Source organism: Camellia sinensis, chromosome 6, assembly GCF_055761805.1.
Source record: "Camellia sinensis isolate YWXY chromosome 6, ASM5576180v1, whole genome shotgun sequence".
NCBI lineage: Eukaryota > Viridiplantae > Streptophyta > Magnoliopsida > Ericales > Theaceae > Camellia > Camellia sinensis.
Window position 1 is genome coordinate 108,884,549 of NC_138966.1, and position 16,570 is coordinate 108,901,118.

General features: G+C 29.3%; 1 protein-coding gene and 1 long non-coding RNA gene across 3 annotated transcripts; both read right to left on the reverse strand.

Moving 5' to 3' along the window:
- Positions 1–385: 385 nt before the first annotated feature.
- LOC114305605 (peroxidase 12-like) lies at positions 386–8,460 on the reverse strand. Its single transcript, XM_028250711.2, has 4 exons — positions 7,749–8,460; positions 5,298–5,492; positions 3,992–4,206; positions 386–972 (listed from the first exon to the last, which is right to left on the reverse strand). Exons 1-4 carry the CDS (start codon positions 8,016–8,018, stop codon positions 567–569), a joined length of 1,086 nt encoding a protein of 361 aa, XP_028106512.2. The 5' UTR covers positions 8,019–8,460; the 3' UTR covers positions 386–566.
- A 3,523-nt stretch (positions 8,461–11,983) lies between these two features.
- On the reverse strand, positions 11,984–16,540 carry LOC114296485 (uncharacterized). Of its 2 annotated transcripts, XR_014331751.1 has the most exons (3): positions 14,561–16,540; positions 12,995–13,882; positions 11,984–12,206 (listed from the first exon to the last, which is right to left on the reverse strand). It is a non-coding gene; the product is annotated as an uncharacterized LOC114296485 (long non-coding RNA). The 2 variants fall into 2 exon arrangements; XR_014331750.1 differs by having other exon boundaries at positions 12,995–15,123.
- Between the last annotated feature and the right edge of the window lie 30 nt (positions 16,541–16,570).

Sequence of the window (16,570 nt, forward strand, 5' to 3'; positions counted from 1 at the left end):
AAAAATAAAATAAAAATTATGAGTTAACTTATAAGTTGAGAGCGGGCAACATATCTGTTTGGCTACTATTAATGTATGTGATTATATCTAACAACTACAACACACACGGTATAGTCACTCTCGATTTGTAAAGTCAGTTCTTACATGATAACTCTATTGAAAAATGTGTTTAGATTAGATTAATTTTTTTTATACAATTTTTTCGTAAATGTAAATTTCTTGAGTTCAAACTGAGTTAGAAAAAATATTATCAAGTTGCAAAATATATCTAAATTTAGCTCATTCACATAACGAATCAATTTTCAATAATTTTTTTTAACAAACCTAACACAAGTCAATCTTAAATATATAGCCTCATTGGTTACTTAATAATCGTTACACCACATTAGCTCATGTACAACATGACCAACTATTTATTTTGAGAGTTCTTGTACTAAACAAAACAAGTTACACAACACACAAATAAGTAGACAAAAACATAACAACATAATCAGAGTTTTTACCCACACTTTTATCAAGAAACATCAAGTAAAATTCTGGATAATATTTCTGGATATATAGTTTTATTACCGTAACTCTGCCGCGGTCTCCAAATCCTCTTCAACCACAGATGCCGAGTCCAAATTATCCGAATTCCTCACTGAGCAATTCGCGCGAATCTCTCCTTTCCCACCCGTCAACACGCTCAACTGGCCCATCTTTATCATCGCGGACACGAATTTTTCAAAAAACAGATTCTGATCATGAGCAAAGCTCTCAACAATGTCGCGAGTCCTCTCATCGGTGTACAAGTCTTGGTCGGAGGTGAAGAGGCCTTGCCGGTGCACGAGATCAACATAGTACTTGTTGTCAAATTTGTTAGGGGTCCTGATATCTAGCACAGCTGTGTTGGTTGAGTTTGTTGTTGGGCATATGACTTTGAGGTCACTAGCAAAGTCTGTGTCCATGGTTGGGTCTTGAGTCGGGTAGAGCCTGTTGTTGTTGGGGATTTAGATATTATAAACACGTGAAACATATAAAATTCACTTTCAACTTGCGAAAAAGTCATGAAATAATTAAATCAAATGACAGTAAATAATATAATGTGGGTAAATTACACTTGCAGTGATTGTTGTTTGCATCTGGTTGTTAATTTGATTTTTTGTAAAATATATTGTATCCAGTTTATCTTTAAATTTTGGGTAAATTATAAATACACTCCTGAGGTTTACTTAAAATATGAATTGCCTTCCGTGATTTGGAAAATTACAAATATCTCTCCGTCAAAATTTTTTATTTAACAGAATTAATTGAAAAAGTGAAATTTCTAGTTGTTTATCTATACAATAATAAAATTATCTGAATTATTAATTGAAATAAAATTTTAACATTATTAAAAACTGCTAATTAATTTGATGATTTATTAATAAAATGATCTATTTGGTACGAAGTTAGAAACTTTAAGGAGTATAATGTAATTTCTAAAATTACATAATATAATTTGTAATTTAAGTGAATCTCAAGAAATATGTTTATAATTTACCCTTAAATTTTTTATGTTACGTGAAATTAGTCCAATTGACAATCTCACTGTAAAAATTGTATTATAAATCAAGAAATAAAATAATATATTCACTCAAGATTAAGAGTTTTTTTTGGGGAGCAAGAATTGACCCTCAGGCCCCGTTTGTTTGGGGTTATAGGGAGGGAATTGGGTTTGTTTGGGGTTTTAACAATTCCTTACTATTAATCCCCTCACTATTAATCCCCTCCATTCTATTTCTGAAAATAAACGACGCCTCAAGATTGAGAGGTTGACCTCAATTTGAATGGTTCATTTCCTTTTAAATGAATTATTTTGCCTTTTCTTTTGTCTAATTTCTTTCTTGATATTATCGATTAGATTAAATTAAACATAATATGAAAATTTTAAAGGCAAAACTGATACAATTGGAAAAACAAGGCTAAAGCAATTTTTCCACAATAATGGTGTGGAAAGAAAATAATTTGTGAGATTGATGAGGTTGTTGTTTAAAGCAATATTCAATGGGTTTAGTTTCAGTTTTCTAAAAATTGAATTTTTGTTTTTCTTGTTTTTTTTGTTTTTAGTAAATATTTTTAAAATTTTAAACAATTTTTTTACTTTTTTAGATACACCTTACTTAGATTTATCTAACTAGTAAAATATTTGTGAAAAAAATATTTTAAAAAATTAATAAATACACAAAAATATGAAAAATGTGCTGATTTTATATATATATATATATATATTTTTGTATTTTTTGATATTTAGTGTATTTTTTAAAGATTGTTTTTCACAAATATTATACTTTTAAAGTGTTTTTATGTTAGGTGTGTCTAAAAATAAAAAGAAAATTGCTTGAAATATTAAAAAAAATTCATTGAAAATATTAAAATACGAAAAATATAAAAGTATGATTTTTTGAAAATTGTTTTCTATAAATCAGAACCAAACAAGCTGATTCATCTCCTTTCCAGTTGATAATTCAAGATACAATTCAGAATCTCAAAGAGTACTACACGATACACGACGCATGACAGACAACGACGATAATTATGTTGTCCAAAAATTTGGATTGGGCATTCATTGGACCGAGCCGGATTCGAGCCGGATTGACACTGTATAATAAGAAATTTTGTGTCTACTGAAGCTAAACTCGGCCAAAGCTTAACATCGGGCCTCTACATTTGCCCAAGTCCAGCTCAAAAAATAATTATAAATCTCAAGCCCATCAATCCAACTATATGTTTAAAAATAAAAATAAAACATTCCATAATTAAATTCAATCACATATTATATTTATTAAATAAATATACTGATATCATTATAAATTGAAAAAATTTGTATATAAATTGAAAGATTTCTTAAATAAATTCAATCACGCATCACCACAAATGTAAATTTTAATATAGTCAACAAAGATAAAGTATAGATCCCAATAAAAAAATATATATTTTAATACAAATAATTAATTAATTTAATAGCGGGCTGGGCCGGGTTGAAAGTATAAATCCCAATCTCAGCCCATTAATATATCGGGTTGAAAATGTCGGCTCAAGCGACCTTATGGGCTAAAACAATATTCCCAAGTCCTAAAAATATAGGATTAAGCATGGCAAACTAGGCGGGCCAATGAACCGATGCTCCCAAAAATATGTTAAAAATAGTAACTTATAAATAAATAATTATGAAATCAAAAATAAATATGTAATTATGCACCAACATATGTAAATATGAAGGCAATAATAAGGATATGGAGTTTTCCATATTTTAGGACGTGAAGGTTGTTCCTACATATATTGGACCATGGGTACCCATTTGCAATGGGCATGCCTCTGGGTTATGTCTATTCTTTTGGGACTTGGAGTAGGTGTTGTGGCTTTAACTCAAAAGACATACCCTTTTCGTTTGGAATTTGAACAAATTATAATGTTACTCTCCATATTTTGATTTTTATGTTATTTTGGTTTTTTAATTGAATCGATTTTTATCTTGAATTTTCAAGTTTTTCTCAAATTGATTCAATTGATTCTAATTATTAGGCTTTTTATGACAAATACACACATAAATAGCGTGTCACACTTTTATGAGTAAAAGTGTAAATTTAATCAATTCAGTGATTTAGGGTTGATTTGGAATGTTCTAAAAAAGTACACTTTTTGATTTATTGGCTTATATGGGTTGGGTTTGATGTGATGTGTTAGAGAGGTGATATAATTTAAATAAGATGATGTGATTTAAATAGGATAGTGACTTTTTGTATTATTTAGTTTATGCCAAACCAACCCTTAATCTCAACTTAATTTAGTGAAAATTTTCTATTAAAAACTCTAATTGCATTATTAATTTGATTAAATCGACACAAAATCTAAAATTAAGAATTAAAATTAAACCAATTGAAGCTATATGAATTAAAATGACAGAAATGGAAAAATATATTGACTACTGATGTAATTTGTCGTTTAAATTTTGAAACCTGGTTTCAAATACCTCTTTTCGAAGGAAGTGCAGTGGCTGCGGCCAATGGTATGGCCACCAGAGAGGGCCACGACGTCAGTGGCATCAAACTTCTTCCTGGCGAGGGAGGTAAGGATGACGCTGGCGTTGTTTGTTGGTGCTGGAAGGTTGTCTAGTGTCACATTCGTCGTTGCGAAAGTGAGGCTATCTCGCCTTCCCAAAGGGACATCGTACTCGGGCCCTCCTGACTGCACTTGCAACAAATACATATGAACAATTTGTTAGTTAAATCATCCCAATAAAAAATCTCGTTCAATTTTTTTGGCATGGATTGGATTGGATTGAATTCTCAGCCAATATATAATGTCGTTTGACTTCATAAAAAGTTGCATAAATGTCAAAATTTTAAATTAAAGAAAAACTACTAAAGTACTAAGAAGGAAAAATCACGTTTTGAGTTTCCAAATAATTGAAAGATTTAATTTTTTATTTTGTTTGTAATTTTTCATAATTTTTTTCATATTTTAGTCTGTTTTTTAGTTTTATTTTTTAAATATATCTAATCTAAATAAACTTTAAAAATACAATATTTGTGAGAAAATTTAAAAATAATTCAATAAATCCAAAAAAATATTAAAATATGTTTTCACAAATTTTATATTTTTGAAGTGTATCAAATTAAGTGGATCTGAAAGTTAAAAAAGATTTATTAAAATATTTCAAAAAATACTAAAAACTAAAAAATACAAATTAAAAATTTCAAATATGATTTTGTGAACTTCAAAACTAAACAGAGTGCATGATTTATTTTAATGATTTTTATATTCACTAGATTAATGTAGTTGTGATATGTTCATAATTAAAAGACAACTTTTTGGCTCACAATTCAGTAATTTGTATAGCATTACTCAAAAGGATAGATTTTTCATGTTCTTTTATACCAAATTCTTTTTCTTTCACATGATCTGACTTGATCGTGTAACGAGTACACAAAAAACCTAAGTTCCTAGCCGTTCGCCTGGTTATACATTTTCGTATCTTTAAAGTCTCAACTACATCATGAAATTAGAAGTGCATGGTATTAGAGGGACAAAATTTACAACCATGCATGCATGTAGCATTTAGTTCAGCATATGGTGACACATTGTTCTGTGCTTACTAGACTAGAAAACAAAATAGAACAGTGGATATGAGCTCTATTGCAAACTCCCTATTCCATTTGCTACTTTCTTTCAATGGCACAAATACCTTCTATAGCCTTGCAGGCAATTTAAGCTCCAAAAAATTTGATTTAGTGCATAAATTATTGGGAGAACTAGATAAACTTGAGTAATTTTACCAAGTAAACAGAATCGCGTGCTGCAAGAGCAGTAATATCGGCACAGGAGACGACTCTGCCACACTCCTTGTGAACAAGTGCACGGAGGTCGTTGATGATCTCAAACGCGGTCGCCCTCAGACTTAGATTAGGTGGTGCTTCCTGCTCGCTCGGCCTGGTAGCCGATCCTTCAAGTAGCACTGAACCATCACATCCCTACCATATGCCATAAAATGGAGAACCATTTATAGACCTTGCAATATCAAGTCACACAAAGTCCTAATAGCATGACTAAAAAGTGCAGTAAATAACAAATTGATAATGTTATATATCAAGAAAAATTTTACAAAAAGGTATTTAGAATGCAGTGTGGCAACTGCAAAGCGACACATATTTATTCATATGTATTTTGTGTGTCTTTATGTGTTCGAAGCACACCTGGCATGGTTTTATGTAAAGTGGGTAGTAATACTGCAAATTCAGACGTGATTACTCATAAATTATCCAAAATTATTATATTGTGATTCAAATTTATTTTGCATATACACCTCACACTACACAAATTTAATTTCCACCACAAATCAACCACGTAGAAAAATCGAGATGGATATTGACTAGTGTGGGCTATTATAGTACAATTGTTGAAAGTGGGAAAATGATCCATTTTCACAAAAATCTCCTGCAAAAGCATCATTTCATAAACTTTGACCAATAAGAATTTAGCACTACAGAATAAGTGAATAGACTCTAACTGGTCAGAATCTATGAATGAATGCTTTTGTAGGGATATAGCACAACTACTGAAAGTGACAACACTGTTTGGATTAATATAGAAATTGATTTGTGCTATCATTTTCTATTTTTGAAAATAAACAAAAAAAAAAACTTGTTTGATTGTTTTTGAAAACTACAATAAAAAAAAAAAGGGGTAAATTACAAATACACCTCCTGAGATTTGCTTAAAGTACAGATTGTTTGTTGTGGTTTGAAAAATTACAAATACCTCCTTATAGTATTTTTTATTTAACAGAATTAACTAAAAAAATGAAATTCAAAATTGCTTTCCTATGCAATAATAAAATTACTTAAATTATTAATTGAAACATATTTCTAACATCATTAAAAACTGTTAATTGACTTAATGATTTATTAATAAAAGAGTGATTTATTATGAAATTAGAAACCTCAGGGATGGAATGTAATTTTCAAAACTACAGGGAGTGATTCGTATTTTAATCAAACCTTAGGGAAGTGTTTGTAATTTACTCAAAAAATAATAAAAAAATAAAATAAAATATAAAGAAGAAACACACACACAAATAAAAGTTGGTTTTGAATTTCAAAAATTACTTTTGCACAAAAATAAATACGATCTATTTCTGAATTAAGTTTTTTAAAAATTGAATTTTTTATTTTTCATATTTTTTTAAATGAATATTATTTCAGAATCTTTTTTTTTTACTTTTTTCGATGCATCTTACTTAGATGTATCTAAAAAGTAAAATATTTGTAAAAAAAAATTTAAAAAATTAATAAATACACAAAAATATACTGAATTTTATTTTTTTATTTTTTATTTTTTGGTATTTAGGGAAATTTTTAAAGGTTTTTTTCACAAAAATTATACTTTTTAAGTGTATTTATGTTAGATGTATCTAAAAATTAAAAAAATTGCTTAAAATATTAAAAAATTTGTAAAAACAAAAAAAATACAGAAAATAAGAAAATATAATTTTTTGAAAAGTGTTTTAAAAAAACTAAAACCAAACATAGAAATAATAAAAAAAAGAAAGAAAGAAAACACAATTAACCAAAATGCCCTTAGATTTCAAATCTGAACATAGCGGTCATGTTTGGGCTTGTGAGACTTAACATTTTGATAATTTAAATTATTTATTTGGTTGGGTCTTTCTCGTATATTATTTATGAAAAAAATTAAATTGATCTAACAATCGTATCCATTTTATTTTATTACATTTATCTCGAAAAAATAAATGATTTATTTTTTAAAAACAGATTTATAGTTCTTTTTTTTTGAGAAAAAATGTAATAAAATAAAAATGTTACGATTATGGGGTCAACATAAATTTTTTATGAATGAAACACACCAAAAATCATTCATAAAGAACAGTTCAAATCATTAAAACCGAACATGTGATAGACTCTATGAACCCAAATATAACTCACAATCAAATTTAAATTTAAATTTAAGGGAACCTAACTCTTAAATGAAATAAACCAACTGTTTTTTGAAGTTTGGGGATGTATAAACTTCCACCAATGGAAAATCAAAAAATAGACAATAAAAGAAAACAAAACAAAACAGGACAAAAAGAGCATGAATATACAATCATTTTTTAAAGCGGTATGTGTGTGTTTGAGTATGAGTAGTTATTTTAGAGAGATCTAACAAGAATGATCCATGAAATTAACATCACAACTAGCAGGTTTGATATGTTGATGATTAGTTACCTGAACAAAGCAATCATGGAAGTGAACGCGAAGCAAGCCAGCAGCTTGGCCAATATCCTCCTTGAAAACCTTCTTGAGATGTTTTCTCACAATAGATTCCAACTTAGGACACTCATATTCATAGAAACTCCATGAAAGTCCCTTCACTAAATGGTGATGTGAAGATGATGAATATGATGAACTGGCCTCTGATCCACCAAACACAAATGGTGAACAAGATGCCAACAAAAGCAGAGTGGTTAAAGAAACAGCTGAGAGGTTAAAAGCCATAGTTGATTTTTTTGTTATTCTCCATTGGCTTGCTTGAACATGATATTTATAGCAATAAAGCTACCTACTTAAAACTCACACTCAGAAATTTATTTTTAAAAAATAGTTTATGGTTCAGATTCTACTCTTTTTTTAAAAAAAAAAAAAAAAATTATACATTTTTTTATAAAATGCCAAAAAATACTAAAAAATGAGAAATTATTTTTTGCTCATCGGACAATGCCATATGGTGTTCCAACTTGATATTCATTGATTTATTACTTTTTGTTGTGTTTTGGGGAACAATTTGAGGAGTGTTAAATCATAAATAGTGTGGAACAAGACCACCAAATAATCACTTTTAAAAATTCAATTTCCAAAACAATTTTGTGTGCTTTGGACATGTAAATTTTATTGTATATCCCTTTTTTTTGATTATTTACCTTTTTTTTTTAAAGAGATTATGCTAAAGTTGATCAAAGATGTAGAAACATTAGAGTTCAAAGAAGCTACAAGGGAAGTTACAGTTGATTTTTATTTTTGTTCTTTTGAAAAATTCACATGGCAACATAAAAGAGGGTTTATTTGGGTCCGGGCATGCAAAAAACACCATCAACCCTCCATCTACGTAAATCAACCCTTATGATTTGAGAAGGTGAATGATTTAAGTTAGACGGGATTAGAGGTTAGATGATAAAAATAGGCAAATCAATTATTTTATGCATACAATTTGATCTAATCTGCTTATTTGAATGTGCACAATTGGATAATACCCATCCTTCATTTTTTGCAATATTTTATTTTTTCTAATTTGATTGTTTTATATATTAGTTTGTGAAATATGATTTTGAATAACATTACGTATTCAATTAATTTATGAATTTTGTGTCAAGATTTGGAATGAATAATAAATTTTTTGTTTGAAATTGTAAACAAAAATTAGTTAGAAGTTTTCTATCACTATATATTTTAAAACCACCTAAACCACTCAAACCATTCCCACTACTATATTAAAATTGTTAAAACATTGTACAACTTGTTTGTATTTTGAAGATTAGATGTGCATTTAGGGCAGACCTTGACTTCAAACCATTCCAACTAGTATATTAAAATTGTTAAAACATTGTACAACTTGTTTGTATTTTGAAGATAGATGTGCATTTGGGGCCGACCTTGACTTTTTGAGGGTCTAAAGTGAACTCAGAAAATAAAATCCCGACTTTGATATATATTTCAAAGTATATATATTGTTAAATAGTAACAATTTTTAACTTACTTTTTATATTTTGTTTCTACTTCTATAAATTTGTTGCATATTGTAGATATAATTAAGGGAAATTTTTTTTTAAAATCCCTGATATCAAGATTTTAGAAGATAAACGACATATAATATTTTCATTGTAGTTGTAGTCCTTCAACATTTTCACATAAAAAATTCGACACTGAGAAATTTCTCCAATTTTATAGAGAAATTTTGAATTTTCTTTGGTATAATTACAAAGAAATTTCATCGAGAAACCTTAACTAAAAAAAACATGTTAGACCTCTCCTAGTATCCAAAATTGGAGATGAATGTTTCACTAATTTTTCCTATAATTATTGATGTAAATCATAATTATTGAGATAAATTTTGAACATTTTCAATTGTTTACATTATTAATTTATTTACACTTTTTCCTTGACGTTATAAAATTTGATTAATTTTAACTTTAAAAAAAATATTTATCTAGAAGCAATTGTAACTCGTATTGTCAAATAATATTCTGTAAATAATTTATACATTTGGCAAGTAATCATCCATTATTTTTAAATAATTCACCATTTCAATTGTTTGTTTAAACCTTCATTTTTAAACTATTGATGTTATAATTGTTTAAACCTTCATTTTTAAACTATTGATGTTATAATGTATTCTTAGGTTCACTGATGAAATTGAATTGAATGTAATGATCATTCTTTAATCTCTTTAAAAAAAACCTACTATTCCCTTTCATTTGTAATCTTTTTTAGTAAATCAAGATATTATGATGAAATGTTTATAATAAATCAAACTTAATTTAAGATTGAAATAATTAATCAAACATGGTTTAAGATTAAAATTATTTCAGGACCTATTTTTTTAAACAGAGTTTAAGGACCCGAGGCGTGGACGTTGCCTATCTTACCTCAGGGCCGGCCCTGTGCGCATTGATTGTGGATTAAAAAAATCTCATTCGACAAAAAACAGTCAATGCTTTGATGGCCCGAGATTCCAGGAAGCCATATTCCCCAAGATAAAGGAGAACCACTACAGTACCGGAAAGCGGTTTTCGGGGGCCATCCCAAAAAAAAAGGGTAAATTACACTGACACCCTGATGTTTATATTTATTATAGTTCTTCTTCTTATTTTTTGAAAATCATATCTCTCCTCTGAGGTTTAAAGTTTCATTATATATTTTTTTCTTTAGCAATTTAATTTTTTTAAATACCAATTTTATCCTCATTGGGTAAATTACATTGACACCCCTCACATTTTAGAAATTACAATCCCCTCCCTAAGCTTTAAAGTAGCTACCAATTGCCCCATCGGTTAGTATTAGTTAGAAAAAAAAATTCATTGAAAAAAAATTAATTGAAAAAAATTTTGTCAGTAAAGTTTTTAAATTTCTGTTTAAAAACTAATGTAGGCTCATTTTTTGAATTTACGTTTTTTCCTCAAATTTACAAAGTGAGCTAAAAAAATTATCAAACAAGTTTTTATGACAGTTTTTTTAATTTTTGTAAATATAAATTAAAAACTAAAAATGAAATGGTTACCAAACAGGCTTGATGCTAAAAATGTCGTAAAATTAACAAACAATTAAATAAATTACCAACATAAGAAATGACTTATTAAAATATTCTTAGGCTATGTATGATTTGATTTTTAAATTTTTTTTTTAAATTAAAAATTAATTTATAAAAAAATAAAAAATAAAAAATAAAAAATAATTATCAAACCATACATAGCCTAAGAATACTAAATTCTTAGGCTATGTAACCACCAAACACATAATATTTTTTACTTTTTTATTTTTTATTTCTTAACCAAATTAATTTTTAATTTTTAATTTTTTTTCTAAAAATCAAACCATGCATAGCCTAAAAATCTTTTGATAAATCATTTCTTACGTTGGTAACTTATTTAATTATTTCTTAATTTTATGACATTTTTACCATCAAGCCTGTTTGGTAATCATTTCGTTTTCAGTTTTCAATTTATATTTACAAAAATTTTAAAAACTGTCATAAAATTTTGTTTGGTAATTTTTTTTTATTTATAAAGGTTGTCTCAGTATGTAAATTTGAGAAAAAAACATAAATTCAAAAAATGAGCTGGCGTTGGTTTTTAAACAGAAATTTAAAAACTTTACTACAAATAAAATTTTCAATTAATTTTTTTTTTTCAAATTAATTTTTTTCCAATTAATTTTTTTTCTAACTAATATTAACCGAGGGGGCAATTGATAATGCTACTTTAAACCTTAGGAAGGGGATTGTAATTTCTAAAATGTGAGGATTGTCAATGTATTTAACCCAATGCGAGCAAAATTGGTATTTAAAAAAATTAAATTGTTGAAGGGAGAATCTATAATGAAACTTTCACTACTAAAAAAAGTATTTTTTGCGACCGCTATAAACCGTCGCAAATAATAAAAAACAGTCGCAAAAGGCCTTTTGCGACGGCCCATGCGACGGCAAATGGGGGTCGCAAATATGGGGGTGGCAAATACTTTTTGCGACGGCAAGGCAACAGTCGCAAATTATTTGCGACCGCCTAAATTACTTATAGCGACCGCTATTTTGCCGTCGCAAAAAACAAAGAAAAACACTAACATGATTTTTGGCGACCATCTTGTTACCGTCGCAAAAAGAAATAAAATAAAATAATAAAATAAATAAATAAAATTGTAACATTAAGCACTCTAGGAATAGCAATGACAATAATTCATACCGTATAACATTGTAATTTAATCAAGCATTCCATTTGAGTCTCAAAATTGGAGCCATATGTAAAAGTTATTACAACTAAAAACTTGAAAAAAGTTCTTTTAAGAAAAAATTACAATCCAAATAGAATGCTAGTAAAGTCAAAATCTACAATGTTGGTGTTCACCACTGTACAAGGTACCGGTTGAGTTCCAATTTGTTAGCATAGAGATATATGTTCCTCAAATCCAAGCTTGCACCTGATCAATACACATTATGAAGGGGAATAGATCAGAACACAGACTACCCAATTTCTAGATCTTTTTTTAGATATAAAGCCTCAAGCAAAGCAAACATTGCAAAAAAATTATGAAAATCAAAATAGACAGCTAGAAAACAACCAAGAAGCCATTTACAAAACAAAACAAGAGTGGTTCCATATAGAAACATCTATGATGAGTGCATATAGAAAATTATTGTCCATTTTGTTTCCTGGTCATCCAGCAGGAGAAGCCTCCCTAATTTAATATTTTATCCCTAAGTATAAGACAGATAAACAGTAGACAACAAATGTACTCCATCCTGAAAGACAAACAAGAAAGATTTGATCTTTTCTACCCTGTTTAAGTAAGATTCTATCAATAATCTGAAGAACAATTCATTAATCAAACTTTTAAACGTTCCAACTGCCACAAATGAACAATTTTCAGTAAACCTTCTAGTCCATGCTTTCGAGCTCTCCTGACAAATAATATCAGTAAATGCCACCTGATACCTTTACATCAGGCCAATAAACCAACCACATTGAATTCTAAATCAATTCAAAACTCTCAAGAATGATAACTTAGTGACTATGAAATGTATCAAATTAAGTACATGGCTACAACAGATCTCATCAGTTTAGGGAACTCACAGCATTGGCTGCCTTTTCTTCTAAATTTTTTTGAAGTATTATAGTGTATGCAAGCAGTTGGTAAAATTTGCAGAATGTACAATGTGCAATTTGCATTTTGCACCATAGTAATTACTACAGAAATTGTAATCATACCTCAGAACGCAGAGTGTGAAAGTACCCAATTAGAGCAAATTTAGAAGCAGAGTATACGGCCTGACCTGGTGTAGGTGTCTTCCCTGCAGCACTGCTCATCATCAGCTAAAAATGCATCTTCATCTAGATAGCAAGACTTTTTCTTTCATCATTCAAAAATTGAACTGATTTAAAAGCATTTCAAAAACCAAAGGGATATGGTGCAAAAAAAGCAATGGAAATGCAAGGAATCATTAGAAACATAAACTAAAACTTATCAATATGTATATACTAGCAGTAACCCATGTTATGCATGAACCTTATATTCCAAAATGAGTCATTGTAGCCATCTCATAATATAAAATTTGTGATGATATAATTATACCACTTGAATTTTGTGCATAGATACCAGCCACATATCAAGAAAATGGGTTAAAGAGAAAAATAAGAGCAAAAGGGATTAGAGTTCGTAGTGGAAGGACATACTAGAAAACTATTTCTTGACTCTCTAATTCAGCTTCATTTCGAGCAGAAATGATAAGCTTAGCACCTAAACTTGCAAGTTGTTTGGCAAGAACCTCCCATTCCATCCAATAGTAAAGAGAAAAATAAGACTTTCTATAAAACATGGAACAAATGAAGCTCCAAAGTAGGAAAAACTCACACAACATTTTGGAAAATAAGAGGAAAGATGCCTAGAGCTCAAGAACCAAAACTAGAGCTCAAAGCATCAGTTATTGGAAAAAGATAGAGGAACTAAAATAAAATCTCTTGCTTCTAAATTATTTTCTTTATGATTAAAAAAATATATGGAAAAGGCCAAAATCTCGAACACCTAACCCATTTAAACAAGTTTAAAGACTTGATTCAACATTAAGGCCAGGTTTCATCAAGAGATAATGTACACACCTGCAAAACATTAAGCATCATCTTAAAATCAGTAAAGCACAAAAGTTACTAGGGCATTCAAAGTTAACAATAAGAACCCAAAGCATTTTAAAATTTTCCACCAGAAGTCATCAATCATTTTCTTGGTTGCAATTGAAAGGTGGTCATTCCAAAATTACATAATAAGCTCAAAACTCAAATATTTATATTTAATAGAGAACCTTCTAGCAAATGAAACAACCATCTAGAAAAAACAATGAGATTCCACAAATTTATGGTGTTTGCCTCGGAAAAAGACACCACGGTGCAGAACAGGATCCCACTCCCATCCAAATTCATCCCAGTTTGACAATTTCTATTCCTAAAACATTAACAATATTGGTATAATGAACTTGGCCTGGTCGTTTATGCACATAAAACCTATTTCAAGAAGATGAAAACTGCTAAGTGAAAAATAAAAGAATATATACACACAACATACACAAAAATGAATTTAATTTAAAGCTATAATTTCACATAGGCATATGCTATTTTTCTAACAAACAAAACAAGTATTCTCCTGAATTCATCAAAGGAGCTCCAAGGCATACCTCAAACAGCTAATTATCAGCATTCAAACCATGAAGTCAATACTTAACATTACTAAATCAAACATTAAACACATAAATTTGTTAATAAAAATAGCAATTAATCGCATACCAATGCCACGGCTTGCCCCAGTGATCAGGACAACCTAACCATTCAACAACAAAATAATCAAATCAATACTTAAAACATCAGAATAACAAACAACATGATAAAAATTCTTGAACGGTGATCTTGTTCTTAACAAAATTTGTTTGGTTTTTATGTTTAGTCTTGCAATGAACAAACTACAAGTACCGTCCGGAATGGTCTAGATTGATAATGTATAACTTTATGAAAGTGTCCAAAATGAAAATAAGGAATAATGACTGGTGAACACAACATTGTAGAGCTTCAAAACATGTTTTTACTTCTGCCATGAGCACAGAAAGAGCCACAAAAGAGAATTGCTTATATGCTAGTGCATGCCCTCTATGGTTCATGGCAGCCCATGCAGTGCAACACCTGCTTGATTTGTCCACTACATCCAAGAGTCATCAATCAAAATCCTGTCAAAACACCAATCTGGTCACCAACATAGATTATTAATCATAATAAAGCTATAGCGAAATGTATACAATTACTAGAAATTGGAGTCTTAACCCAATCCCATAAAACATTGCTGATGGTCTCGTGACAACCCCAAGGGTCACAGCTACTGTTTGTTTTTCATCTTCACAGACCACACTGCACTCAGTCGATAACGGCATCAGAAAAAGATAGTATAAAAATCTCTGCTTTCCGAACAGAATTGACAAAGAACAAGGCTGGCTTGCAAATGAACTATACAGTTTGTCTTCAACCAAGTGAGCAATAAAAAATAGTATGTATAATCAACAACAGATGCCACTCCCCATACAGATATCACAAGTGGCATTGCTACAAGCAGCTTTTCTACTTCTCATACCTTGAAAGAATCTTATATATTATGTAATGATACTCTACAGAATGCTGATTATGCACTTCCAGTAGAACTGTGATTCAAATGGTGAATTAACCCAGAGAACAAGGCACAAAAAATAAAATCCCAATAATCTATCTTGAAATAGAAAACTTGCTAGCATGATCTAGTTATGATTTTTTTTTTTTTTTTTGCCTTGCAAGTTTAAGGTTTCAGATTTACTCTTGAAGCTTCATTCGATTTTCACTCTTGGTGATGGAGTACTATTCTTCTCTCCTTTCCAATGGATTTAAATCTTCTTCCGCCCAAGTTTCATCAATCCCTCAATCCCTTTTATGACAACAACAATACCACTCATGTCACCATCATCTTTGCTAGCACAAGATTCAAGGGTGCCACAATGATTGGAAGATGAAGCCACATTTATTGGATCTTGCACTAATTTCTTTTTTTTTTGTTTACTTTTTTTCTGAAATAATGCTCAAATTTTTTTACATTTTAGTTTTCTTAATTATTGGGTAGTTTCAGAATTTTATGTGATGTTGGCTACGTAGTTCTTCCGATAAATGAGGAACTACAAAACCATATTATATTAGATATCATTGTCTTATTGGTTAAAAAAATATTCTATCGTCATTGGTTGGAATGAATCATATAAACATTATAACATGATATTCTAGGTACTAATTCATTCTTGTTTAAGGCATTGATGCTGCAATTCTAAAATCAAATTTAGCTGCTATTCTAAAATCAAATTTAGGGAATATATAAAATCAAATTTAGCTGTTATTCTAAGAGACGACTTTTGAAGTCTTTCTAGATGAAACCCCCACTACAAATTTCCATATTTCTTCACTCATAATAAGAAAGAAAATAATTGCAATAGTACCAAAATATACAAGAATGGGTTTATATTTTATAAATAGGTAAAAGCTTAGACAGATCAAAACAAAAGTACGAAACTTATCAAATTCCAGACAAAGCAGAGCATTGGTGAAGCTTCGTCTAGAAAAATGAGTTGTTTCCTACAACATAATCCACATTTCCAACTAAGTCAAAAAAATAAATAAATAAAATAAAATAAAATAAAATAAAGAAAAAAGAAAACAATTATTGCAGGTTCATTGATTACCAAAATCATCTCATGCTAGAGGAATGAATCAAATAACTTGGTCGAGATGGTT